General features: G+C 35.6%; 1 protein-coding gene across 9 annotated transcripts in view; it reads left to right on the top strand.

Annotated features, from left to right (window-relative positions):
* Positions 1–27360, top strand: part of SYNRG (synergin gamma) — a 95919-nt gene that overhangs the window by 28323 nt on the left and 40236 nt on the right. For 2 of the 9 annotated variants that reach the window (XM_020991756.2, XM_020991755.2), the window contains exons 4-14: positions 1545–1675; positions 4416–4521; positions 5475–5586; positions 9056–9358; positions 9888–10124; positions 11133–11210; positions 15698–15894; positions 16410–16658; positions 17513–17646; positions 25342–25457; positions 25655–25717. In XM_020991756.2, the coding sequence (XP_020847415.1) occupies positions 1545–1675; positions 4416–4521; positions 5475–5586; positions 9056–9358; positions 9888–10124; positions 11133–11210; positions 15698–15894; positions 16410–16658; positions 17513–17646; positions 25342–25457; positions 25655–25717 (1726 nt within the window). Of the gene's footprint in view, positions 1–1544; positions 1676–4415; positions 4522–5474; positions 5587–7136; positions 7230–9055; positions 9359–9887; positions 10125–11132; positions 11211–15697; positions 15895–16409; positions 16659–17512; positions 17647–25341; positions 25458–25654; positions 25718–27360 lie in introns of those variants that run through there. The other 7 variants (XM_020991760.2, XM_078156113.1, XM_020991761.2 and 4 more) reach the window with 5 other exon arrangements.

The following is a 27360-nucleotide window of genomic DNA, read 5'->3' as shown; positions in this document are numbered from 1 at the left end:
AAAAGGGACTATTAACTGGTCTGAAGCCCAAAAAGCCTTCTTAGAAGAGCTCAAGAAGGATTTTAAAAGTCAAATGAGAGAGGTAGAAGAGTCCTTAAAACATACAATTGGCCAGTTGGAAAAAAAGCACACAGAAGAAAACAAGTCCCTAAAAAAACACAATTGGCCAACTGGAAAAAAAGCACACAGAAGAAAACAAATCCCTCTAAAATACATTTGGCCAATTGGAGAAGGAAGTAAAAATCTAACAGAAGATTTCTTGTATTCTGACTTTCATCCATGCTGGTAACTATGCATCCCATTTTTGGGTCATCTACAAATTTCATAAGCATGTTCTGTTTCCCTTTATCCAAGTTATTAACAAAAATGTTAAACAACAGGAGGCCAGGCACAAATCCCTTGGGCACCCTATTGGCAACCTCCTGCCAAGTTGATATTGAACCATTAATGACTACCATCCAAGTTTGAATTTCCATTCGTTCTGAATCTATCTGATTATTCTATCGCCATATTTTCTACAAGAATTGTTTGTTGTTGTTAAGTTGTTTCAGTGATGTCTGTGACTGCATTTGGGGTTTTCTTGGCAAAGATACTGGAGTACTTTACCATTTCCTTCTCCGGCTCACTTTACAGATGAGAAAACAGGCAAACAGGCTTAAATTATTTGCCCAGGGTCACACAGCTAATAAGTATCTGAAGCCAGATTTGAACTCAGGTCTTCCTGACTCCAGAACCAACATTCTGTCCACTGTGCCACCTCCTAGTTGCCCTCAAGAATTGTATGAGAATATTTTATCAATCAATTGCTTTGCTGAAATCTATATATAATCTATGTATCGTATCAATCAACAAGTTATGTTAAGTCCCTATTATGTAGCAGGCACTACACTAGGTCTTGGGGATATAAATACAAAAGAGAGATAGTCTCTGCCCTTACAGAGTTTATATTCTTCTAGGGTGGTAAAATATGGTCATAGATAAATAATAAAATACACACACATATAAAATACAGAGTGATGAGGGGGAAGGGGCGGAGAAGAGGCTCTAACAAGTAGGAGAATCAGTAATGGTCTCTTAAAAGTAGTGGCATTTGAGGTGAACATTAAAGGAAGCATGGGTTTCCAAGAGGGCAGAGGTAAGGAAGGAGAATATAATAGGCATTGCTAGTAAGTCAGTTTGGCTGGAGCATAAAATCTATTGGGGGAATAGTGGATGATTATCCTGGAAAAGTAGACTGGAGACAGATTTTTGAAGGATATAATGCCAAATAGAAGTTTGTATTTTATCCTAAAAACAATGACTCTTTTTGAACAGGGGAATATCACGGCTAGACTTCTTGCTTCAGGAATATCAGTTCAATAGCTGTCTGGAGGATATAGTAGAGAGGGGAGAGGCTGTTACAGAGAACAGTTACAGAGCCGTTACAGTCGTCTAAGCTCATGGTCCTCCAACTTGTTTGATCATGTATTCCTTTAATTAAAAAAACTTTTTTAACATGGGCCCCAATATGTATTGTTCCTTAATGCAGATTCTTTTTCTTCTAGGGAGGGATAACAATGGGCCCAATGACAGCAGCAGGAATGCCTTACATGGGACAAGCTCCTTTTTTAGGGATGCGTCCCCCAGGTCCACAGTATAACCCTGACATGCAAAAGCAATTTGCAGAAGAGCAACAGTAAGTGACCTTTATTAGTCATGAACAAAAAGAGATATACAACAGAAACAAGTGCCTCATATTTATTATAGAATCATAGGAATTGACTTGGAAGCAACTGCAGCAGCTAATACAAACCATACCCAAATGAAATCAAGGAATTCCATTTGTTTTTCTTTCTTTGTCATAGGGTGGGAGGTGATAGGATCAGGGACTGGAGGGAAAGCAGGTAGAGTCTTATTAACTGAAAAAAAAAATTAAATTAAAATTTTTTAAGAGTACAAAAAGAATCTCCATTGTAATATTCCAGACATATGGTCATCCAGCCTCTGCTTGAAGATATCCAAAAAAGGAGAAACCACCACCTCCCAAGAGAGTCCATCCCTCTTTGGGATAGCTCATTTTGTGGAAGTTTAAATTTGCCAATTTTTAAAACTCCCACCTGGCTTCAAATATTTTCTAGAGGTGTCTCATTCTAATCAGGAAATTTTTTTTTTAAAGTTAGATTCCTTCAAAATTCTTTTCAGAATCACAGACTTTTAAGGCTGGGTAGAAACTTAGTTATTTAGTCTAACTCTCATTTTAATAGGTGAGGAAAGAGGCAGGAGTAGTGAAATGATTTGTCAAAGTTTGGACAGTTTATTATTTGACAGGGTCTGAACTAGAACCCCAAATTGGTTGATTCCTAGGCCTGTGCTCTTCTACTACAATACCTAGCAGTAGTTTAATTCTGGTCAAAGCCAGTACTAGTTTCTTATACATTTACTTTTAGTGGGTAAAAGGACATATGCTGTTATTTAACCCTTCTTTTCCAATCTTTACCAGCAAATGAATAAAGAAATGAAGCCAAGGCAAGAAAAAGACATTGACAGGATAAGCATAGGTAAAGAAGAAATAAAATCATTGCTATTTTAAGATGACATAACGGTATATTTAGAGAACCATCTAAAAATAAAGAAAGACAATAATTTTAGGGAAGTTGCAGGATATAAAATAAATCCATACAAACCACAAACAAAAGCCATCAGAAAGAGAGGGAAAAAAGAAATTCCATTTTAAAACACTACAGAGTATATAGAATACTTGAGAGTTGTATCTATCACGTTACATACAGGAATATACAAATACAACTCCAAAACACTGTTTGAAGAAATAAAACAAACCTAAATAATTGGAGAAACATTCATTTCTCTTGGGTAGGCCAAGACACTGAAATAAAAATTACACTACTGCCTAAATTAGTTATTTAGCATCTTAACAATCAAACCAGAAAAGGTTTACTTTTTATAGTACTAAAAAAATTGATATTCATCTTGGGGAACAAAAGATCAAGAATCTCAAGGGAAATAATGGAAAAGGGAAAGAGGGCTAGCAGTACCAGATCCCAAACTACTACAAAAGCAGTGATCAGCAGAACAATCTGGTACTTCTTTAAAAAAATAGAATGGATGATCAGCAAAACAGATTGGGTTATAACATAACATAAAACGCTCATGCAAACAAACTTAACAGCCTCGTGTTTGATAAACCTAAGGACCCCAGCTACTGGGGTAAGGACTCACTGATTTGACAAAATTTGCTGGGAAAATTGAGCAACAGTCTGGTAGAAATTAGTTTTAAATAACTTCTTGATAAAAACTTCAAATGGATATATGACCTAATTTTTTTTAAGTCAAAAAATAAATTAGAAGAACAAGAAATACATTACCTTTCAGATCAATGGATGGGGAAAAGTTCATGTCCGAGTGAAAGAAAGGATTACAGAAGATAAACTGGATAATTTTTTACATAGAGTTTAAAAGTTTTTGCTCAAATAAATCCAATGCAGCTAAGATTAGAAGAGAATCAGGGGGAAAATATTTGGAGCTAGGTTCTCTGATAAAGATCTCATTTCTAAGATATATAAGGAACTGATTCAAATTTATAAGAATAAAAGCCATTCCCATTTGCTAAATGGTCAGAGGATGGGCAGTTCTCAAGGAAAGTAATGTAAGCCATTTACAGCCATATGAAAAAATGCTCCAAATCACTGATAATTTTTAAAATGCAAAATAAAAGAACTCTGAGGTTCCACTTCACACTCATCATATTGGCAGAGTTAGTAAAAAAAAAAGGAAAATTGCAAATGTTGAATCAGTGCACTGTTGCTGGTGTGTGGATGAGTCCAGCCATTGTATGGAACTATCCCAAAAAAGTTATTAAGCTATACATTCCCTTTGACCTAGCAATAACACTTCTAGACCTATATCACAAAGAGATCAAAGAAAAAGAAAAAGGATTAATAATGTACAAAAATACTTATAGCAGCTCTTTTTGTGGTGGCCAAGAACTGGAAACTAAGAGGATGCCCATCAGATGGAGAATGGCTGAACAAATTATGGTATAAGAGTGTAATGAAGTATTCTGCCTACCTTGTGACAGGGACATAATGGGCTAATATTCACATTGAGACAGTTTTGGACATGGCCAATATCGGAATTATATTAGGCTTATTTGTTGGATGAGAGTTTTGTTTTTCCTTTCTTTTTCAGTAGGGAGAAGAAAGACAAGAAGGAGAAAAAGTAGTTTGAAATAAGTTTAAAATTTTTTTATGTAAAAGGAGGAGAGATGGAAATGTCATGAGGATAAAATTAGACATTTTAGAGTTACAACTGTGTTATCACACAAGGTGGTAGTAGAGGTACATTGCTTTATTAGTAAGTGACCTTATCAGTTTATGTGTAGTTGATATGGTTGTTTGTTGCTATTATGTTTCCTTTAGAAAACGATTTGAACAGCAGCAAAAACTCTTAGAAGAAGAAAGAAAACGACGCCAATTTGAAGAACAGAAACAAAAACTCAGACTTCTAAGTAGCGTCAAACCCAAGGTATATCAACTTGGAATCTTCTCCATCCAACTCTCCTCATTCAGTATATCAAGGAGTACTAAATTCTGAACCTGAGGCACTGACTAATACCCTAAAACAGAGATTCTTAATCTGGAATCATTGGACTTGGTTTTGTTTTTTAGAAAATGTTTTGATAACTATTTCAATAATAGAATTAATTTCCTTTGTAATCTGATGTGTTTTATGCACTTAAAAGCATTTCGAGAAAGGGGTCCATAGACTTCATGACACTGATGCTAGCGGGATCCATGACACAGAAATGGTGAAGAACCCCTGCCCTCAAGTTTGAATTATCTAATACCTGGATTTATTCATTTTGTTTGCCCACTAACATCTCTTGTGGGTTTTTTTCCTGTTTCCTTACAAAAATCCGTAGATTCTCTTCTCTGACAGTAGAGCTTATGGTTACTTGTAAAACATTCAGTAGTAGGGAAAAGATCAATACAAGTTGTTCTCTTTCCCTTAAATATTTACTGCTTTTCTACAGGCTGTTGCAGTTACTACAGTAACTGTTAATTTGCTTTTTTTTTCCTCTTAGAAACATTCTAAACTCTTGTTTTCTGAGATTAGATTTATTGTCCTTGTTCAGTATGCTGTTGTTTAGCAAGTCACTTCTAAAATATCTATAGTAAGCCCTTTGTGTCATTTTGTTTAGAGTATGGGAGTAGAAGGTAGGAATTTTTTTTTAAATTCCTTTCTTAGTTTTTGCTGACCACTTGGCTGTTGTGCCATATCTTGTGATTCATTGCCTTTGTTTTAGATATCCATCAGTGTCTGTCTTCCTTTGAGAACATCAACCAAGAAATATATAATCAAAAGGGAGGGAGAGAAATCAAAAAGAAATGGAAGGAATATTGATAGGGGAGGACTAAGAGGTGAACGAGGCAAACAGTTGTGTTGTGGAAGACCCATATCGATTTGTCATCTTTTAGACAGGAGAGAAGAGCAGAGATGATGCTTTGGAAGCCATAAAAGGGAACTTAGATGGATTTTCCAGAGATGCTAAGATGCACCCCACTCCAGCATCGCACCCCAAGAAACCAGGTAGCTTTATTTTTAAGAAGCACAGAAATGAAAACAAGTAACTGCTGAATTTTGCATTTTTCTTATATGGCAATTTGTAGTTCTTGTGTCAGTTAATTGACCATTAAGTATGATAGGATTCAGTACTGAGCTCTTCAAGCTAAATGCAGAATTGAATGCATTGAAATTTACCTGAGGTAAAAACTCTGGTCTGGCACACTGTTTGGAGGAAGGCTTTTAATCTTCTGCTTAAATACCAGTATGACAACTTTAATTTTAAGTCTTTGATATGTAAATGAGTGTGTTAACTCAGCTATTATGTAGATCATTAACTTATCTGAGTGAAATGAAGGAGTTTGTCATTTCATTTTCATTGTTTTGTAAAATAATTATGGGGTTTTTTTTATGAGCTACCTCAGAGTTCATTATCTGAATGTGATTGGACTTGTTCTTAAGATGCACTGAAATAAGAATTGTAGCATTAGTAAAATTCCTTAAAGGAACTGAAATTTTATGAATAGACTTTTTTTTGGTCATTCTTATCATTCAAATGGTCAAAAAAAAAACACCCAAACACCCCATCTGTATAGGCAGAATATTTCCTTTGTCATTTGGGAATAAAAATAATTCTCATCTTTGGATAACAACCATCCTGTAATTGTAATTCCTTGATATTTTGACATTTGATTCAGCTCATTCAAGAATGAACTTGTTTTGTTATTTGAGCATCCAACTAACTGTGTCCTCGTATGATAACTGAAGAGTTACCAGGTTCTATCTTTATATGTAGAAAGTGAACAAAGTATGATGGACCCAAAATACAAAGATGCCAGACCTAGGATAAGATATACTGGGGTGAAAAAAAATCTTTTACTGATTAAGGAATCGTTTTATTATTTGAGGAAGAGGATAAAGTTCAAACACCTTTTAGCTATCAAACCCAAAGTGGACAGCAGAGTTCTAAACATTAAAAATCACTTAAAGATCAGGAAGAAAATATTGTCTTTGAATGAAGTCATATACTAGTAATACAGGAATTGAATACAGGAAGTAAGTAGGAATTGAAAAAAATTTGTAATGTTCCAGCAAGGTACCTAGCAAAGGAGAAGTAGAGGGTGATGGTCAGTGTCAGTCAAAACAGTGTTTTAAAAGTATTTCTTTTGCCTTGGAACAGTGTATAAGATTTGCCCATTAGGAGCAAGATACTCTGTTTGCATTATCAGCTATGGTTCTTGATGATTTCAGACAGTGTTTTCTTCCTGATCTTCACCTCATTCACCAAAGCCTTCCACTTTGGGTCTGGCAGCTAAAAAGTGTTTAGAACCCTGATTCTCTTCCTCAAACAATAATACTGTTCTTTAATAAGTGAAAGATACTCACCTCCCATTGTAAATAAATTGGCATTCAAAGTTTCTTGTAAGTTTAAACAGCTTTGATCAAGTAGTTAAGCCTTATTTAACTCTTAATAGGATGATAAAATTAAGACTTTGTAGTAAGGTCCCCTCTAAGAGTTGAACTATGTATATTCCCATAGAACCTGCTACCAGAGTACCTCCTTTTACATTATAAGCTTTATTAACCAACAAAATAACAGAGGGAGAAAGAAACCCCTTTCCTAAACTACAGGCCACTCTGGGTCTGAGCATAAAGAACAAGGCAAAGAGGTAAGCCAAGCGTCTCTTCCTACAGTTCTGTTTATGTATTGCCTCAGTACATAAACTAATATTGATCAAATGAGAGAATATTTGTAAAGTATGCCTTAGCACAGTACCTAAGATATAGTAAGTACTTTATAAATTCTTATTCTCTTCCCATCTGGCCAGTCAACAAGCATTTATTAAGCACTTATTATGTGCCATGCACTGTGCTAATGCAAGAACAAAGACAAGGAATTTGCCCTTAATGAATGTTCCCACTCTAATTCTTAAACAGCTTTACTCTGGGAACAATCTGGTCATTGTTGGCAATGTAGTTTTCTGAAGGAGACTAAAGTTTTTAGGATTTGTCCGGTTTGGGGTTTAAAAGTAGAGGTTAGAATAATAAGTTCTCCCTGTTAAGAGAATAGAAGGAAGTACAAATGTGATACTGTCTTTTTTGTTGCAAATAGAACATTTATTCACTAATCATACCTCCCTTCCATAGATCTCTAATGCTTAACAGCAATTAATCTCCTTAATGGTAAAGGAGAAGGAAAAATCAACTGGTATCTCTGTTTTCAGAAGCAGAAACTTTTAGCAGAATGTGATTATTATTTGCCAAAGGCATCAGACAGTGAACCACTTAAAAAATTTTTTTAAACTCTTCTCTGTGTCTTTGGAACTCAGATAATTCAAAGTGTAGTTAAATTTTTTTAAAAATAGTTTTTTTAATGGATATTGACTCAAATGTAGTCCCTATAGAATGAGTTTACAATTTAAATTAGCTTCACATTTAAACAGTATAAAATCCATAATGGTGTTTATGAGCTGGTTTGCAATCCCTCTCCCTTATTGCTACTAAGTATCTCTCCTTTTAGTATAGGTAATCTTTTAAACTTGGTGCTCCATCTTCATTCTCCTAAATTTATTGTTGAAAAATTTGTTTTAGAAGCTATGTACTCTCTTCGATTTTGAGATTCTTTATTTTATCAAAAGCAAGCAACATTTTGTAATGGTTGTGATACCTTGAAAGGCAATGTGATAAAGTTGATAGAGGATCAGCCTTGAGGTGAGGAAGACATAGGCGCAAGTCTTGCCTCTGACACATCCTGACTGGAACACCATGAGCGAATCAGTCTGTCTCTCAGTACCCCAAAGCAACCCTCGGTGACCATAAGTTGAAGACCTCATAGTACCTGGTCTGTGTTAGTAGGGGTAAATTCTTCACATTGAAATCACAGGTCTTACCCAAAAGGAGATGGTTAGGTGGGAAGCTAGGCATGATTAGATGAATAGACCAAAAATTAGATGATTGTATGTTTATGTTGATTTTGTATTCCTAAGTATTTTGACAAAACTGAATCATCAGAGGACAGTGTGTGATTATCCTAAATGTACTTAGAGTGTAGTCTCTGATTTGCACTATAACTCTACAAGAATAATGACCAGGTAAGTAGATTTTTTGGTTTCATCCAGAAATACTGCTTCTCTTTCTTGTCTCAAGTGCTGCTGACTTTGTTCAAAAAAATACACTTCACTAGATCTTTGTGAAAAGGAGAGACATTTTGAATTTTACATTTTTGTGTACTTTGACACAGATGCAAAATAGCAGTTGTCCCTTTTCATTAAAAAAAAAACTTGACACAATTAAATTGTACAAGTATACCCTTTGGATATTTTTTTATGGACTCATGTAATTTCATTTGACTGTTGTTACCTGGATTATTTCTTTCTCCACTCCTACTATTCATTTTTCAGTATTTCTCTTTTGGAACTATATGCCCCATCCTTAATTTCTTTTTTTCCATTGATTTCCATTTCTGTGTGTTTCATTGCCATTTTCCATTTTACAGATTGTCCCACACCATCCCATTCTACTGTAACTGTCTCCCAATCCTCTGCCTTTCTTGATGAAGAAGAATTCAGTGACTTTATGCAAGGGCCTGTTGAAATTCCCATATTTGGCTCTTCATCCTCTTCCCAGCCTTTTCAGTCTTTCCATTCCACCACCCCAGTTGGCCAGTTACTTTCAGAGAAGGCTGTGGCCCAGCCTCTCCCTCCAGCACAGATTCCAGTGTCTTCTGCCTTACATGGTGCCCCTGGGCAGGTTCCTTATTTTTCTACTGCTTCAACCTCACACAGTACACAGAAAACAGGTAATTCATAGATAGCATTATGAACAATAGCTGTATTTTATATAGATGATATAAAATTTAATTTATGTTTAAAGAGGATAATACAATAATGTAGGCAAATCAGCGTACACTTGATTTGTAGATAAATGTTGAAGAAATTCTGCCATCCATCAAAATAGATATCCAACTTAGTGGCCCAGTATACTAGAAAAGTTGTGATTTAAAGGACCTTTATCAGTTTCTGGTTTCAGGAGCTATTTTCACATCATTGGGCTTTTATGAAAATAATGCTTACCTTTTATTTGATAAAACCAAAGCAGCTTTTCCCCATTTCCCCTCTTCTTTCTCCTCCCGCCGCCCCCCCCCCAATAGTGGGCAGTGGGAAGCTATTATAGGAAAACCATCAGAGATCTAGTGACCTGATTATGCTGTGGGTGTTTAACGTTTTTAAAATAAAAGAAATGATTTTTTAAAGAATTATGGGGATGGAAATGGGTTTGAATAAAAACTAAGTTGCAAAGATAAATAACACTTCATGCTGTTTGTTTAGGCCCTTTCCTGGAGGAGAAGTTCCTAATATCTTGTGATTTAAGTACGTCTGGGCAGATGCAAATTAAATTAAATACTTCTGAAGCTGGGCACAAAACCTCAGGCTCAGCTGCCAATAAGAGTCATCCCAGTTTAACAGCCAATAACGGGGGTGCTATAGGTGGACGTGTAAATGGTGCTGCCATCATTGCAGAGGCAGAAAAGACTTCAGACCAAAACCTGTCAGTTGAAGACAGTGGTGAGCTCATGAAACGTTGACCAAAAAATGAATGCACTTTAACCAAATGTTGCTTGAAAGCTAACACCTTAAGCATTAATGCTGAAGTGAATGCTGCTTGATTTTGCTTGTTAAAATCTTGCTTAAAATATATGTAACATATTTTATTCCTTTTTCTAATCAGCAGTTTTAAGATTTTGCTCTGAATTCTTTCAACATTCTCTTCTACTTTAAAAAAAATCAATAACCAGTTTCCATAATCAAATTCATTCCTATTTTAAAATACTTTTCTCTAGCTTTACAAAAACCGTATCCTGTTTTGTTTTGTTTTGTTTTGTTTTTTCCTGACAATCTTTATTCCTTTGGGGATGGTGGGAGATTAAAAATTTAAAGCTTGTAAAAGTCACCAATAAGAATTTTATGTTTTTCTTTCCACAAAATAATTCTGAGTATTGCTGAGTAAAAGATTCAGATTTTCTAAACTCAGCTTGCACAGATAACATTTCAGAAACAGAACATGAATAACTCATGAAGTTGTCCTTTGGAGAATGTTTTGCAGGATTCCTATATTTGAAGTAGATGTCAAAGTCATGCTGTCGTAGAAGTGATTTGTTTGAACTGAAAAAATGTAATTTTGCAACAGTGGCGAATTCAGGGTTAAAAATAATAATTTTCTAGCATTAGGAAATGCTGCAAGTAAAATTTTATGCCATTGGTTTTACATGTGTAATTTAAAAGTATCATTCTTGGCTAGCTTTCTTTTCAGGTTCATAATACATGAAGGATGATACAAGCCTTACATAGTTAGAAGTATTGCTCTAGACATTTTAGATTTTCTTTTTAGTCATATTTCAAAAGACATTTTAGGCTGCTTGGAAAATTCTCTTGGTTATATTCTTGGTGTGTTGCTAACCTTTTTTTAGTATCTGTTTCCATTGTGGTGTATTTTTAATCTGTTTGAGAGGAATTTCTCTCTTCCCTCTTTTTTTTTTATTACTCTGTTTTAGATATTATTTCTATATCTCCTAGGTGTGGGTGTATTCCCTTCACAAGATCCAATCCAGCCTATGATACCTTCTTGGATTTACAATGAGAGCTTAGTCCCAGGTAAAAAAAAAAAAGTCCAAACTCCCTTTTATAAAGTACCTTCAGAATCTTTTTTTCCCCAGCACCTATTAAAATTGCATGCAGCCTAAATATAGTATGGATCTATTTACGCATCTTAAGAGCATATAAGTTGTATTTTTCCTTTTGACAATACAAAAATTATAAAACAACAGCAATATTTAAATAAACTGTTGTAAATTAAAATTTTTAATGGTGGTATTTATAAAGGCAGTAGATAGAATGCTACCCATAGAGTCAGGAAGACTTCCCTGAGTTCAAATACTGCTTCTTGCACATAGGCTGTGACCCTGGGCTTGTCATTTAACCTGTCCGGGCCCCTGGGCGATTCTTTAAGTTGAAGAACAGGTACTGATTTGCTGCCAGGTTTCCACATTGGGAGTTCCCTATACCGATGAAATTATGTCTGGTTTAAAAAAAAAAAGAAATTTCAAACTATAGTTTGGAAGTTTTTATAAGTATGTGCCTATTTAAGAAATGCAAAGATGTCTTGCTTGCTTCTGTACCCCTCTGATCATTTTCTTTGAATTTTTCTTATTTTATTGTTATTTTTAGGTAGTTATATTTAGCATGGTGTATTTACATTCTGCTTTATTCCATAATACATTTTTCCAAATGGATCACAAAATTGGAAGATTAAAAACTTAACCATATTTTGAATTTACCAATTTCTTTTATAAGAAATGTTTTATTCTCCTTAACTTTGGCTTTAGCTTAAATACCCAAAGATTGTTATTAACCAGAGAGCTTCAGAAGAGCATGCCTTTGACATAAAGAGTGACCAGTGAGGACATCATATATGCCATCTAGATTAGTGTTCTGTTCCTGACATAATAACAAAGAACATTTTGTTGTTGTTGTCCTCCAAGATAGGGTACTTAAATGTCTGTTTTAACTGTGATCAGACTGTCTCTAACATCCCTTTTCATATTATGAATAGACATGTATTGAAGCATCTTCTGAATCTGGTCTTAGCCTGTTCAGGCTCTGGTACTATATCATTACATGTGTTTTTCTACTCTGAAAATAGTACAGTCTCATTTATCTAGCTTTTGCTCATCTGAATATGTTTTGTGTGTAGTTTTTCTTCATCAAAGCGTCCCTCTTGGGTCTATTTATCCTACAAGGAAATTTTATGTATAAATTTTGTATATCATGGAACCTTATTTGAGTTGCCAGATAATTTTCTCTAATGCATAATTAACAGAACTGTTAAATTAACAAAGCTAATGGTGCTGTCCAGAGTGTCTTTCTCTTCTCATTCTGACTTCAAATATTGGACTTTGGGGAGGTTTCTTGAACAGTCAGTAGCCTTCCAGACCTTCCTTGACTTATGCTAGCCAGAGTGGGTCATGATGTCTTAACTTATCAGTTCAACTCAACAGCTATTTATTAAGAACATACTGTGCCCAGGGTACTAGGCAAGGTGCTAGGGATACAAAGACAAAAGCATTGCCATAGCATCCAGGTTTTCCTAGATCCAGATTTTTGCACAATCTCAACTGATTTATATGCATATATTCAATAAACATTAAATTTCTACTCTGCAATATAATATGCTTGGTGCTAGAGGAAGTACAAAAATTATATGTATAAGGTTATGTTGCATATATTCCTTTAATAAAAATTACATGCACCATTTAGATGGGTGCCTCCTCTTTTTTCTAAAGAACCCTGAAACCAAGAGCCCCAGGAGTAGCTTTTCCTCCTCTTCTTTCCCCCCACCTCCACAAAAACTTGAAGCCCTACTTTCAACCTACATTGAAGGGAGAATGGGCCTTCTATACCCATCAGCCACCAAGTAATTGCTACTAAAGAGGCACTCAAGCCATCCTAGCCAAAGCAGGAAGGAATCTGGAGGGGGAAGTAGAAGGTGGCATATGTGAGGCAGTTCAGACCACCTTAACCACTACCTCCACTGGAGACCCTAATAACTCAGGGACTAAACCCAAGAACTCTGGGAAGAGCAGTATGTGCCAGGCCACCACCCCTGCTCCCAGCCTATTCCCCACAGCCATCATCAAGAGGAGGAACCATCTTGGGGGAAGGAGCCCACCATTCCTACCACCACCAATGCCATCTGCTGATCTCACTGCTCCCACCAAGCAGGTAAGCCTAAGAGGCCTGGCAATATCAGCACCCTGAAAACCAGGGGTACTTCTTAAGAGGCAACACTTGTAGATGCAGTCTGGTAACTTCCTCCATTGGTGAAATAGTGTCCCCAGCCTCCACAGCTACTAAAGTCCAAGAAAATAAAATTCTCAACACCAAAAACCTTAGCATGATTAACTGATTCTGTCAGAAAGCAATGTAGTTTTATTAATGGAAATGGAACTAAAGAAGATGCATTACTATCTGCTTTGCTGCTAAAGAGCATGGGGCCTTTCCATCTAACTTGTATCTGAAACCTCCTTTATGACACAGTTAGAATGTGAGCTTCTTCAGAGCAGGTTCTGTTTCACCTTTCCGTTTTTATCCCCAGGGCTTAGTATGCAGCTTGCACTTTATGCTGTTTTCATTCAGTCATTTGTTATAGATATGTTGAACAAATGCATGTTCATAATAGTCCTGTTCACATCAGTAGCCAATTTTTTAAACTTTTCTTTTCCTGTCTAATAATGTTATAAATTATATCACATGATTTTTTTTCCCTGAGCACTTCCTAAGTGTAATTGTGTATGTGCAAAATGCGTATGTGAGTGTGAATGTGTAAAAGCAGAAGTGGATAAAAATAATCTAAATTACCTTTATACATTTTCAGATGAGCAAACTTAAAAGAAATATTTTCAGATATGTCTGATCCTCTAGCTGTGTTCAATAACAAAAATAATTCCAGTGATACTATGTTAAATTGAAATATATGCCAAAGATTGAAACTTTCCAAAAATATGCAAAAAAATTTAATTAGGCAAATATATTAAGACAACCCGTTCAGCATGAAATATCTATAACATAGATGAGTTATGCCATTAGGGTTTTGGGTTTTTGTTGGGTTGGTTTTTTTTACTCCTGTAGTGTACTTTTTTTTTTTTACTACTGTAGTATGCTTTTATTTCTGAATGCTTTCTTGGATTTAATTCCATTTATAAGAGATTATTCTTAATTAATTTTAGAGGACTAAAATGAAATACACATATAAATATGTAACTTAACCTTGATGTGTGTGTATGTATGCACACATATGCAATATACACATGTTAATTTCTTAAAATGTTAATGAATTGGTTACATTTTTAAAATGTCTGATCTTTCAGTGTTTAGTTTTTTAAAAATGTTCTTTTATTTACATTTTATATTGATCAATTGTTCCCAATATTTGGAGAAGAGATTTCTTTGTTCGTGTTAAGAATGGTATGCATTAAGTTTATGGTACCATTCTAAAATCCATTTAACAACAGATTTTATGATTACTTGTTTAAGTAAAAGGGAACAACAGAATATTTTAATCAAAATTTATAGAGGCACTAAGTAGCATTACAATAGCATAAAACAGTTAATTTCAGCTTTTGTTGAAATTTGTATTATTGTTTAATTTTTTTATGTACTTTGTTACTCCCTTGAAACATTTACTAACAGAAAATTTTCATAGCTGTCATGTTTTAAAATTGTTTCCTAATTAATTAATGAAATCCTGGGGAGGACTTTCTTAAATGGATTTGTTTTGGGAAGAGACTGTCCATGTTTAGCATACGCCATGTTCTCAAAGTAACTCTAATGGCATGGCATGTGAGAAGCTTTAGTAATATATTAAAAAATGCTGAATTATCCTTTGTTCCATGCCAGACAAAAGGATATTATTTCTGCACCTGTGCCAAAAACAAAAACCAGAAAATCGGAGTGCTTTGAGAGTTTTTCCATTTTAAGCTCAACAAGTCAGACAGAATCACAGCATAAAGGTTAAATTATAACATTTGTAGTGTCACCTGATTAGAAATGTTTAACTACTATGTAGTTGTTCAGTTGTGCCCAACACTTGTGACTCATGGACCGTACAGTCCCAGGGGTTTTCTTGGCAAAGATACTGGAATGGTTTGCTTTTCCTTCTCTAGTGGATGAAAACAAAGAGAGGTTAAGTGACTTGCCCGATGTCACACAGCTAGAGTCTGAGGCTAGGTTTGAATTTGGTCTTTCTTACTTTAAGCCCAGCACTCTATCCACTGACCCGTCTAGCTGTCCCATACCATGTAGTACGGGATCAGCCAGTACATCTCAGGGCCAAGTCCAGGCCTGTTTCCGTATTGCCTGTCTGTGAGCTAAAAATGGTTTTCATATTCTATAATAGAATAAAACTTTGTTTAATAACATAAAAATCATTCTTAGCTCTCAGGCAGCAGTGAGCCAACCAGCAGGCCAACTGGCAGGTGGTAAGTAATTGAGCAACCTCTGTTAGCAAAACAAATCACAAAATGCATAGTCACATGTAGTGTTTTTACACTTGTAATTATGCAATCTGCTCTTTTCTTTACTAGATGCATATAAGAAGATTTTGGAAACAACTATGACTCCAACTGGAATAGATACTGCTAAACTTTATCCCATCCTGATGTCATCTGGGCTTCCCAGGGAAACCCTTGGGCAAATCTGGGCCTTAGCCAATCGTACTACCCCTGGAAAACTTACTAAAGAAGAACTTTATACTGTTCTAGCTATGATAGCTCTAACTCAGGTATATATATTTTTCCTAAATTAGATATAAAACCAACCGGAAGAGAGATTTTGTGTGTTATAATTTGTATATCTTGTATTTCATTATATTATGTATATTTACATATATACATTTCTTATATAAAATGGTATAATTACTTGTGCCTTTTAGTTTTCATTATATATGAATACAAAGATTTTCATGTTGCACAGCTTATGTGGTATGCATGTCTGTTACTACTTATAGTAAAATATTGATTTTTTTAAATCAGTTTGACAGATTTTTATCCTATATCCTTGGATATAGGTCAAATGGCCTAACTAGGTAGAACATCATTAATAATATCATAAACATTATTTCGAGATAGAATTATACAGTTTTTATTTAATATCTTTTTCTTACCAAATATTTATTCAAAAACAAGATTTTAAATGAAACTATGTTTCATTGCCTGTATTTTCAAGTTTGGATTATTTTAGCTTAAAATCTAAGTCTAAATCTAAGATGTTTGCATTTTTTCCCCTTATTCTGTTTAGAGGGGGGTGCCTGCAATCAGTCCTGACACATTGAACCAGTTCCCAACTGCTCCTGTCCCAAATCTGAGTGGCTTTTCCATGACTCTTACTACCCCAGTGACTCAACAGACGATGATGCCTTCTGGTCCTACAGTCTCTATGCCTCTTACCATTGGACAACCAGTCATGGGTATTAACCTAGTTGCACCAGTGGGTGGAACTCCAGCCCAGGGTTCCAGTAGTTTTGTGCCAACTTACCCAGCAAATCAGGTCAGTAGAGTTACTGTACTTTGTACAATCCAATAACTAAAGGTGAATTTGAATGACTTCTTTACAGAAAGGAGCACTGAAGTTTAAAAAGCAAAGCACTAGTAGTTGAAGCAGCATACATCAGAGTTTAGTTTTTCAGTATTATAAAAAGAGCCAAATACAGTTTTCTTCCCTTAGAAAGAAGTTTTGACCTAAAAAGATGTTTAACTCTTTGTGGTAAATAGAAACTTTTTTTTTTATGGCTAGGCAATGGGGTTAAGTGATTTGCCCAAGGTCACACAGCTAGTAAGTGTTATGTGTCTGAGGCTGGATTTGAATTTCAGGTTCTCCTGAATCCAGGGCCGGTGCTCTATCCACTGCGCCACCTGGCTGCCCCCGTAAATAGAAACTTTTGCTCTCCATTTCTTCTAAACTTTATTATAGTGAAAATTTTTCCACAGATATTAACATTAGTATTATATACTAACTAAGTACTTAATACTACGTAAGTTGAATTGAAGTAAAATACTAGTACATATTGGGTTGTTTTTCCTGGGTCCTAATTATTGTATCCATTTATTTGATAACCTTTAAAAGAGGAGATCATTTCAGCAGCAGCTATTATTTATAATTCTTCTTCCTAGTTCAAGTATGATAGGTTTTTTAGTAAACTACTAAAGGTCAGCCTGTTAACTTTAAAGATTGAGTCTTAATTTTTCAAACCAACTTTACTATTTGTATTGATCAAAGAGCATCTAAGAATAGAAGAATAGTTATAAGACTTCCTTCATCAGTTAATGCTTTGGGGTATATAGGATTTTTGGCTTACCTGTATTAATCTGGTGCCTTTATACTTAACATCTTCTATAATCTAGGTAGTAAAACCAGAAGAAGATGACTTCCAAGATTTTCAAGATGCGTCAAAGTCAGGATCCCTTGATGACTCATTTACTGATTTCCGAGAGATGGCTGCTTCTTCAAAAACAGCTAATTCCCAACATGGGAGCAGGTAGAAAATACGTATCTCAAATTTCAGAAAGAGTTTGACTCCTTACTTATAGTACCCCTCATCATCCCTTCTTTGCCCACATATACTCCTGGCCTTCACACTTTGCTCTGCCTTTTCCACCTGAAACTTCTGCTCCTGCCATCTTCCCATACTGCTTATTTTGGCTGCTTTTGAGATGAATTTAATGCAGGTGAATGCACCTTTTCAGTTAAGGAAATGGCTTCATATTGGGGTTTGTAAATGCCTTTGGGAGAGAGGGTTTACAGTTTTGGTTTTTTTTAAAATTTCCAGTATATAAGACATCCCCATTTTATAGTTTAATTTGCCACCAAAAAAAAAAAGCAAGACTTAGATTTTTAAATATAATTACTCACATATGTCTCTCATCTCCAATTTGAGATAACTGGTAGACTTTCAACTTTCTGCGCTAACAATAATTGGCATCTCAGCATTTTTTAATACCAATCCAAGCCTTTTTTGTACATTGATTTATCCTAATACCTAGTTATCCCGTTTTCATGTTAAACTAGCTACCTGTTTCACACAGTTATGCAGAACACACCAAATACTGAAGTATAAAATTTATTTTTCATTTGCTTAACTCTTAGAACCTTTGTTTTTGTTAGCCCATATATCCAACTTTTATGTGCATGTTTATATTGTACAGCATCATCCATCATTTCTTTTGGATAGTGATTTATCAGTTACTCAGTACTTAATTATGTATATACTATGTGAAGAAAACGGTTGTTGGCAGTGTGAGGATTTACAAATTAGGTAGTTGATATGATTTTTCTGTCTTTTGAAGAGCTTTGTAATCTCATGGAAAGGACAGGCCAATACAAATGAAAATGCATGAGAAGATAAGCACAGTAAGCATATGGCATGTCCATAAAGTAGTGAACCTGGCTTCTCAAGTCTTGTGTTAACAACAGTCTTATTACTTTAAAGGGATATATACACAATGACTGTATTGAGTAAATTTTTATGGCAAGTTAACTATGAAAATAAATTTCTGTGAAGTGAATTCTGTTTTCCCCACTGATTCTCACGATAAAATAAGAGACAGATTTCCATGGAACACTACTCCTTTAAGGTTTATATTTTTCACTTGTCTTTAATTTGGAGCATTTTAAATGGTAGTCGTACTGGGCATATGTCAGCAATCTGTGCCTTATGGGAGTTGTAGTTTCCACTTAATTTAATTTTCCTTTACAGTAGTATTTTGCAGCTTTCCCTTCCTTACATTAGTATCACATTGTAGACCTGATTTTGACTACTTCCATGCCCTCTGTAAGCCGCAGAAATTTTTCCATAACTAAAATTCTCTGACTTGTATAGTCAGAGCTCCCAAAACTTAATTACCTTTTTTATTTCCCTGGGCTTGGTACCTCATAAATTTTGTCTGCAATGTCCTCACTTTTCCTGGCTAATATATGATATATTATAGTCTGAAAATTCCTTAGTTTCAGTGCCTCAACAAATGTAAAATAAATTAGTAGCCTACTTTATCAGTACTATAAATTTTTAATTCTTTTAATTGAGTTCACCTAAAACAAGAGTATTTTTAGGATGATGATTAAATTGACCAGAACAGAATAGTCCAGTAAGTCTTTATGGAAGTCTTTATGCTAAGCTGAGTAAGTCTTTATGGAAGACATGAACCTTGAGTCATAGTTTTAAAATATGACATGATTTGTTCAGGGGCAAGTGGAAAGGTAAACAGTCAAGTCACATATTAGGAAGCATAGTGAAGAACATTAACTAATCTTGTGGAATAGGAAATTGATTTGCAAAGGAAACACCAATGTGCCTTAGAACTTGTGATTAGTGATTTTGATATGCCAGAAGTGGGGGCCATTATTATAAAGGCTTCCAGAAAAAGTGAAAAAATAAAATATTTAAAGGAGATGATTCGTGCTTATGAGAACAATTCAAGGAGTAAAAGGCTGCCAGTAGTCCAGTTGAGGTTATCAGAATGTGATGGGAAATGTTTCAGAAAAAAAAAAGAATAGGTTTAGTGTTATGCTCATTGTTGAGATAAAGGCAAAAAAAATGTGAATTGAAGGTGACTCACAGTATACAGCCTAGCAGTCATTTGAAAGAGGTTATGGTTTATGGGGGAAGATCATCTCTATTTTAGACATGTATGTCAGTAAACATTAAGTGTCTCCGATGTGGCAAGTTCTGTGCTAATCAATAAGAATACAAAGAAAGGCAAAAAAAGATTGCTCTCAAGGAGCTCACAGTCTGATGGGGGAGACAGTATGCAACAGATGAGATATATACAGGATGATAAGTTGGAAATCAACAGAGGGACAGCACTAGAATTAAAGGAGATCAGGAAAGACTTTCTATAGAAGGAAGAATTTGAGCTAGGATTTGAAGGAAGCTAGGAAGCAGAGAGGAGGAGGGAGAGTATTTCAGGCACTGAGGACAGTTAGCAAAAATATCCAGTATCAAGAGATAGCATCTTGTTCTAGAAATATCAAAGAGGCCAATGTCACCAGATCACAGAGTACATAGTCAGGTGTAAAGTGTAAGAAGACTGAGGAGGAGGGATGGTGGGGAGGGACAGGTTATGAAGGGCTTTGAACACCATACAAAGGATTTTATATTTGATACTAGAGGTGAGAGTTTGAGTGGGAGGTAGCGGGGAATGATGTGGTCAGATCTGGACTTGAGTGGAGAGAGGCTTGGGGCAAGTAAACCAACCAGCAAGCTATTGCAATATAGTTCAGGCATGAATTAATAAGGGCCTGCACCAGGATGGTGGCAGTGTCAGAGGAGAAAAAAGGGCATATTTGAGACACGTTATGAAGGTAAAATTCAATAAGTCTTGACAACAGATTGGATGTGGAAAGGTGGGATTAAGAGAGATTGAGGAGTTGAGGGTGACACCAACATATGAGCCTTGGTGATTGGGTGGACGGTGATACCATTGATAGTAATAGGAAAGTTAGGAAGGAAAGAAGAGTTTTAGGGGAAAGACAATGAGTTCGGTTTTGGACATGTTGAGTTTAAGATATCTGTGATACCTGCACATGGCAATGCAAGATTGGATGTCAGCAAAGAGATTAGGACTAGATAAGTAGTTCTGAGGGTCATTAGCATAAAGATGATAATTGAATCCATGGGGGCTAATGAGATCACCAAGTAAAAAAGTATAGAGGGAGAGTATAGTATACCATAGTATAGTATAGAGGAGAATATTCCAGGACAGAGCCCTGTTGGACACTCATGGCTAGCAGGCATTATCTGGATGAAGATCTAATAAAAGAGAATTGAGAATGAGTAGTCAGATAAGGAGAGAGAGTTGTATCCTTAGAGAGAAAAGGGTATCACAGAGAAGAGAGTGATCAACAGTGTCAGAGCCTACAGAAGTCAAAAAGAATGAGGATTGAGAAAAGTCCATTGGATTTGGCAATTAAGAGATCATTGTAACTTTGGTGAGAGCATTTTTGTTTGAATTATGAGGTTGGAAGCCAGACCAAAGAGAGTTAAGGAGAGTGAGAAGAAAGGAAGTAGGGACCCTGTTATAAATGTTCTTCTCAAGGAGTTGAGCTACCAAAGGGAAGAGAGATATGGGAAAATAGGTAACAGGGATGGATGGATCACATGAGAATTTTTTTTTTTAATTTAGGGGAGACATGGCCATGTTCATAGTCAGTAGAGAAGTAGCCAGTAGACAGGGAGAGATTGAAGATAGAGAGTGGAAATGATAGAGGGGATAATCTGCAGAAGACGATGAGATGGAATAGGATTATTTGTGGTTATAAAAGAGTTGACCTTGGCAAGGAGATTATGTGAGACAAGTATAGGAGGAGATAGTGGCAAATGTGATGTGATTTGATGTGATATGAAATGGAGAGGAGTGACGAAGACGGAACTTTTGGTGAATGGCTTCAAATTTTTCAGTAAGAAATGAGTCAGAGTACTCATTTGAGGAGGGGAGGGATAGGGAAGCAATGAAAAGTTTGAAGAGGTGTGGAAGAGGTGTTTTGGTGAGTGGGTAGTGAGTTAATTAGGGAGGTAAAAAAGGATTGCCTAACAGCAGTGAGGGTTCAGTTGAGATTACATAAAATACATTTGTAGTTGGCCCAGTCAGCTTGGTTTTGTGATTTTTCTCCAGCCTCAGAAACACATGTATTAGTAGGAAAGACAGTGATGGCTGGAATTTAGAAGAGCACAATCAGTGATATGATAAGGGGGCAGGGGACTCAAGAGGACAGTGTAGAACTGAACTGGTTCACCAGTGACTCAAGATAGGGAAGGAAGGAGAGAGTGTGGCTAACTGACGGATTGGGAGATCGGAGGTCATTGGTAGACAAGGAACAGGATCTGCAAGGCAGATTGTAATCAGATGAGGGAATTTCAGAGTTCATAAACATGGAAATGGTGCATTTGTGGGTGATGGTAAGATCAACCGTTTGTATGTGGTTGAGCCAGTGCAGTGGTAGAGTAGAGTTATATGAAATGATTATATTGAACTATGAGGTTAGGGTGTTGAATGTTGGGTATGTATGTTGAAGTTCCCTAGTATGAGGGGAGGATTTGAAGGGGAAAGAAAAGAAAGTCTGTAAGCCAGGCACTGAATGAAATTGAGAATCAATGCAGGTCAGTAGACAGCAGGTATCAGAATTTTGATTGTGTAGTAGATATGCAGTGAGTGAATTTCAAAGGAAGAGAGGTTGCTGAGTGACGGTGGTAGGAGAACCTGGAAATGGCAGTGGGAGAGCAAAGGGCATTTCCAACACCCCCACATCAACCAGTGAGTGAATCCAGGGGAATGAGTGAAAGTGCAACCATTGCTGGGAAAAGGGGGTGGGAGGGCGGCTATATCATCAAATTGGGTAGGAATTCAGGTAGAGAAGGGTGAATGAGTGGGTGAGGATTTTCTAGTTTAGGGAACAGCTTGAGCAAAGGCATGGAATCAGAAAAGCATAGGCCATGTATGGAGAATAATGAGTAATCCAGGTGAAAGTGAATAATATAAAGCTGGAAAGATAGATTGGTGCCAGATTTTAAAGGTCTTTAATGCCAGGCTAAAGAGGCTTAACTTTGTCTAAAATGCAATAGGAAGCCATTGATGAGTTTTGAACAGAATAACATGACAAGATATGCATAAGGAAGATATCTGGTAGTGAATGAAGGATGAAGTGGAAGTGAAGAGAGAATAAGGACCAGAAGACATATAAGGCTATTGTAGTAGCCAAGAGGAGTGGAAATAAGAGTTTTTACTAGGCTAATAGTGGTGAAATAGAGAGAGGAGGGGATGGAAGTAAAAGATATTTCATAGGTAAAATGAATATCATTTGGTAACTAGAAATGAGAGGTGAGGGAAAAAGAAGAGTCATACGACACTAAGATTCCAAATATGTCAGACTGAATGAAATTGTGGTACCACTTACAAACAGTGATGTCAAAAAGAGGAACAGAGTTGGGGGAAACGATTATGAACTCAGCCTGAATTTCGGACATGTTAAGTTTGAGGTGCTGGTAAAGGAGTTAGAGATGTGGGTCTTGATCTGGCAAAAGAGGTTGAAGCTAGAGATAGAAATTTAGGAATTATTTGTTTTCCAATAGGTGTTGAAGCTATGGTGGGAGTGAATGAGGATGCCAACAGAAGAAAGTATATAGCAAGGGGAAATAAAGAGGACCAAAGAGAAAGAATAAAACTTTAAGAACCTCACCTTTAGGAGTAACAGAAAAGCATAATTTAGAGAGAGGGACTGAAGAAGTAGGAAGGGAACCAAGAGACTATGGAATCTCTGAAGTCAAAGGAGGAAAAAATGGTCTAATAGAATGTCCTCTTCTCCAGAGATATGAAAAAGGAAGATAGAATTGTGCTGTGACCATAGTGTAATGTAATTTGTTTTGGGTTTTGTTTCAGTAGATATGGTAATGAGGATAAGTCAAGTTTTAAAGGCTTAGTCTAGATACCTTCTCTTAAGAAGCCTTTAGTTTATATGGAAAGGGTCATGGTTCTTGAAATTTTAAATACTGTGTTTATACATGTGGGTACTTTTCATCAGTACTGAAGAACAGAAGTTAACTGTTTTCCTATTTAGATCTGGGAATGAATCTGTTTATATGTAAATGGTATAAACACTTTCATGTTGATTACCGGCTTTTTTTTAATAATGAGTTCAGAAGAGACTAGAACGAATTGTTCAGTCGAAAATATGCATAAAATTACAGACTAAGTCATAGCTTTTCTTGAATGAGATTTCATTTCATTGGTTTTAATCAGCAACACTTCATTACCCTGAAGATGCTCTGTTTTTTTCCCAACCACCTTATCCTTTGGTGAACATAATTTTAAAATTATTATTATGTCATATTTAGCAGCAAGATTTTACCAACTTGAAGTCACAGAGCTTTAACAAACTATCCTTGGTTAGAGGGTCACAAAAGACAAAATATATCATGCCACTGCATGTATTTTCTACTGCATTAATTCTTTCTATTCATTTGTAAAAACATCTAACATAACATTTTGTACAATGAGCTCTAGTCTAATTACTTATAGAGCTTTTTTAAGTCCATCTATGGTGTATAGATGATTACCCATTTCATTTGCAAAGTGGACATTTGTTGGCTATCTAAGAGCAGTATGAAATTAAATTATATCTCATCTATAGTTTGATACAATCACTCTTAGTCCTGAAGCACTGTGGGCTACTATTAGCATGCATGTGTAAGAGCTGGGTTGTATCTTGCTTGTAGGCCACTGATAAGATTTAAATGACTATGGAAAGACTCTTGCTTTGGGGCACAGGACTCAATAGAAATTCATTAATATAGTTTGCATGTGGTATTGAATGACTAAAACTGGAGTTAGAATACAATCATTCATGTGTAAAGTTCTTCCTGGGAGCTTGTCACAGTCTGATGGGGGGGGGAGTTGTCATGTGTATTTGAGCCTTCCAAAAATTACCAACACCGATAACTGCTGCTTATACCACTTTCTTTATGCAGTAAGAAATATGTTCTCAGTGAAAGTCTTTTAATCTAATTGTGAAATGATTGTTGTTTTGCTACGAGGATAACTCCTAGAATCCACTGATGTGTTTCTTGTAAAAATGCAAATTACATTAATGCTACTATTTCATATCAGATGAGTTAACTTCTGCCAGTGGTGATCAAAAACAGAATTTCAAGCTTGGCTTGAACAACATTGCATAACTTCTGATTCTTATCATTCCTATTCTACCTTTCTACTTTGAACCCATTTTAAAGCATATGACTTATAATAAGGTTAACATAATGCATTTTAAAAATCTGTTTTCTCAGGTTGGTTTTGCATATTTGGAGCAGTTCACTTCTGTGCTTTTGTATCAAAGGGGCTTTATAGCCATAATCACACCTCTACTTCTGCTCGCTTCCCACCCCACCCCCATCTATTATTTTGGCCTAATGAGGTGGTTGGAATTAGTATGTGAATAACCACTCTCATATTCATAAAAGGTTGATGCATTTAAGTCTTGTGGTTTTTTTTTAAAGCTAAAATAGTCTAGTTAAAGAATTATCATAATTGTATTGGTAGCAAAATATTTCCATGACCTTTGGCATATAAATTATTTTATAGAAAGTATATAATTTCTATTTTGGAAATCAAACTCTTATATAATTTGTGGTAATGCTGAGGAATTTAATGTGTTAAACATTTAAGGGATTTTCTTACCTTTCTAGTGCCCCTTCTTTGATACCACTTCCAGGAACAAAAGCACCACCTTCAACAGATAAATATTCTGTATTTAAAGGAATTGTTGTTGATAAGACATCTGAAAATGCAGCTCCATTTGGAGGTAAAAACAAAATTTGTTGCCTCATAAAATATAAAACATTTAACTTTCATGTTTCTGTGATTTTAGTAGTGATTTTATGCTGTCAGTGCAAAATAGTTATCAGTTTTTTAGATAAATGTTGTAAAATATATTTAGCTATAGTGTGCTTTCACAGGAATCTTAATGAAGCTTTTTGCCTTTTTATATATGCATTGTAGAACATGGAGACAAATACAGTGCTTTCAGAGAATTAGAACAGCCAGCAGAAAATAAGTCCCTAGGTAAGTTTTTGGCAATATACTATAAATATATTAATTTTTTTATTTTTAGTAAAAAGTTGGGGGGCAGCTTGATGGGGCAGTGGATAGGGCTCTGGGGTCAGGAGGACCTGAGTTCAAATCCGGTCTCAGACCAGATACTTGATACTTACTTACTACTGTGTGACCCTGGGCAAGTCACTTAACCCCAATTGCCTCGAGGAAAAAAAAGAAAGAAAGAAAGTTGGGATGCCTTTCTCTTTCCGTGGACATGTTGGTGAGGTTTATTTAGGAAAAAATATAATAAATCAAAAAGAACAATATTGGAATATAGTTTTCTAGCTAGGGATTTAGGTTTCCTCCTGGACACTATTGCAGAGTTAAGTGGGGCCATCAAGATTTGAGCTGTAGTGCTCTAGCTATTTTGTCCTACAGCAGCAAATTGTGACTTGCCCCCCCCCTCCCTCTTCCTCTCTCTCTTTTTTCCCATTTGCTTCTCTCTCCCTCCTGAGTACTTGCCATGGGCAGAACCTGGTAGGGAGATATAGATATGGACACTACTGCCTGCCTGACTTAGATTTTTCCGATATTTCACTGAGCTGTTGGCCAGCTTTGTCATTTGGGTAATCTTTTTCCTTTTAATAGGAATATATGAGATTAACAGTAACTAAAAACACAAAGGCCTAGCTTCAACAGAGCTAGAGATGTCATCTTAGGTTTCCTGTGTTTGGGGTCACTAGTATTACAAAGTATAGGTTGACCAGGCTCCATTTTACTGATTGACAGGATATAATCCTGCTTTCTTTCTCCTCAGGGTGGTGTGCAATAAATCTTTATAAGCTAACTATCTTTATTAAGAAGGTAATGACAACTTTATTTTAAAACAGTAGAAAGATGATAGTGTTTTGGGGAGCTGTGTCAGAAATTATCTTTTGCAATGTCCTTGACAGATTGTGACAGGATAGAGATAGACTCTTGAGGCACAGAGATTGTTCACTGCAACATGTAGGCCAGTAGGATACTCATGGGATAATATGTTTAATATATCATGTTATAATAGTTTTTGATATGAAGGTTTCCATTTACTGTCACTATTTTGTACATAGTTGTTAACTTGTAAACTACCCATTGCTGATTTCTTTTTAACCCTTTCACCAGCTTACCTCACTAATGGAAAAGTTTACAGTTCATCAGTAAGTTTAGTTTGCTGTGGTGGTTTCCTTTTAAAAAATAAAACAAAAAGTTGCCAATTTCACAGATTATTTTAAAGTAGCACATCAAATTTAAGTGTAAATTGCTTTTTATTTCATTCATATGAAATAACATAATGCGTGTTTTTTTGATAGAACTGTGGGTAGAATTATCTAAAATCTTGAGTTATTTTAAGAATATTTAACATTTCTGTCCATTTGTGAAGTTGACTTCATTCTTGTTAGTACTATGTCTTAAAAACATAGACTTAAGGAAATCTGAGTGCACTTTCATACAGTGTACATACAGTACATGCGGTAAAAATTAATCTATTAATATGAAAATGGCTTTGTTCAAAGATTATGCTGGTGAACTGGTTATGTATTCTAGATTAACAGAGAAGTTCTTCTTCCCGTGCTTCCCTGAATTAATAATTTTAAAAATAAATTTGTATTTATAGCTTTGGGGTTTTTACA

Source organism: Phascolarctos cinereus, unplaced genomic scaffold (genome assembly GCF_003287225.1).
Source record: "Phascolarctos cinereus isolate Bilbo 61053 unplaced genomic scaffold, phaCin_HiC Scaffold_5;HRSCAF=322, whole genome shotgun sequence".
NCBI classification, from domain to species: Eukaryota; Metazoa; Chordata; class Mammalia; order Diprotodontia; family Phascolarctidae; genus Phascolarctos; species Phascolarctos cinereus.
The sequence above is the reverse complement of the archived record's forward strand: the minus strand, read 5'-3'. Positions and strand labels throughout refer to the sequence as shown.